Source organism: Ailuropoda melanoleuca, chromosome 13, assembly GCF_002007445.2.
Source record: "Ailuropoda melanoleuca isolate Jingjing chromosome 13, ASM200744v2, whole genome shotgun sequence".
Classification (NCBI taxonomy): Eukaryota; Metazoa; Chordata; class Mammalia; order Carnivora; family Ursidae; genus Ailuropoda; species Ailuropoda melanoleuca.
This window is the reverse complement of record NC_048230.1, coordinates 61500095-61501462: the sequence shown is the minus strand read 5'-3', so window position 1 is coordinate 61501462 and position 1368 is coordinate 61500095. Positions and strand designations below refer to the sequence as shown.

General features: G+C 61.9%; 1 protein-coding gene across 1 annotated transcript in view; it reads left to right on the top strand.

Moving 5' to 3' along the window:
- The first annotated feature begins 900 nt into the window (after window positions 1-900).
- The window catches only part of SRSF6 (serine and arginine rich splicing factor 6), a 3808-nt gene continuing 3340 nt past the window's right edge, over window positions 901-1368 (top strand). Inside the window, exon 1 of the mRNA XM_011222580.3 lies at window positions 901-1166. Within this exon, the coding sequence (XP_011220882.1) occupies window positions 1058-1166 (109 nt within the window). The 5' untranslated portion in view covers window positions 901-1057. The remainder of the gene's footprint in view (window positions 1167-1368) is intronic.

Here is a 1368-nt window from a genome sequence, read left to right as displayed (position 1 = left end):
CAGGGCCTTCTGCTCTCCACCTAAACTTACTTCTTCGGGGTTTTCATGTAGTTCTCCAGCTTTAAAAGGTATCTCTGGCGATACACTAAAAAAATGTATATTTCTGCCTCATTTAGAAAAGGTGCCTTCCAACCTGTTGGGGGAAGAGATGGCGCTGGGACACCGGAGAGAGCGCACCTCTACAAGAGGGCTGTCAGGTCTTGCTCGACTTTCTTAGGCCAGAGGCTCCCTTTGTGAGCACCCACAGCGAGCGTGGAATTACCACGTACACAGCAATCTATAGTTGACTCCAGCTGCCAGTGCTTCCAGAAAGACCCACGGAGAGAGGGGGGGAACGTGCCGCAAGGCGGTCAAGGCCGATGATGGCCGTGAATGAAACCAATAGGTCTGTGCGTTCGCAAAGCGACCCCAGCCGGGTCACTGCGACTTCGCAGCTCAAGCCCGGGATGCGGTAAAATGAGCTAACCACCCGTGTCCGAGCGCCAGTTCCCCGCCAAACCGAGCGTGAACCCATCAGTGGAGGAAACGAGCAGCCTCGCTTTCAGGAGCCAATCAGAGACCACGGAGGCCTATTATGACAACCACAAGAACCAATGAAAAACGGGAGTCCTCCTGGCCCGCCTCCCGAGCGCCTGTCCCGGGAGAGATCACCGAGAAGAAGTTTTTTAGAAAGTACAAATTAGAAGACAAGTCTGTGGCTCGACGACGGGACACTGCGCTTAGAAAGATGGGCGTTAAAAACACTGTGAGCGAGCAGAACCGCACTTCCCCGACACCTCGAGAGCAGTGGACCTGCAAGTCACCCCCGAGCCTAGGGCTACAGCGCGGGGGGGGGTACGTGCTGCGCGCTGACGTCACGCGTCGACCCCGCCCCCAGCTCGCCCGCCCTTATAGCGCAGCCCTGGCGCGCGCGCACCATTGTGTGGCTGGACTCGGCCGCCGCTGCGGTGTGAGGCGCGTGTTCGGGTTTTCGCCGTCCCCGCACCCGCACCGCGGCTTTTGCCTTGCGGTCCGCCATTCCGACAGCCAGCCTTCGGGGCCCCTGCCCGCCACGGACATGCCGCGCGTCTACATAGGACGCCTTAGCTACAACGTCCGGGAGAAGGACATCCAGCGTTTTTTCAGTGGCTATGGCCGCCTCCTCGAAATAGACCTCAAAAATGGGTGAGTCGGGCCTGAGCGCCCGCGTCCGCCCGCAACGCCCCGGGTCTGGCGGCGGCGGGGCCCGCCGGACGGAAGAGGGCCAAGGCCGCGGCGCCGCGTGGCAGGGCCTCCAAGATGGCGGCGACGCGGGGCCGCGGGAGTGCGCGCGGGGTGGTGGGAGCGCGCGTGCGCGTTCCCGGCCTAACGACGCCTGCCGGTTCCCGG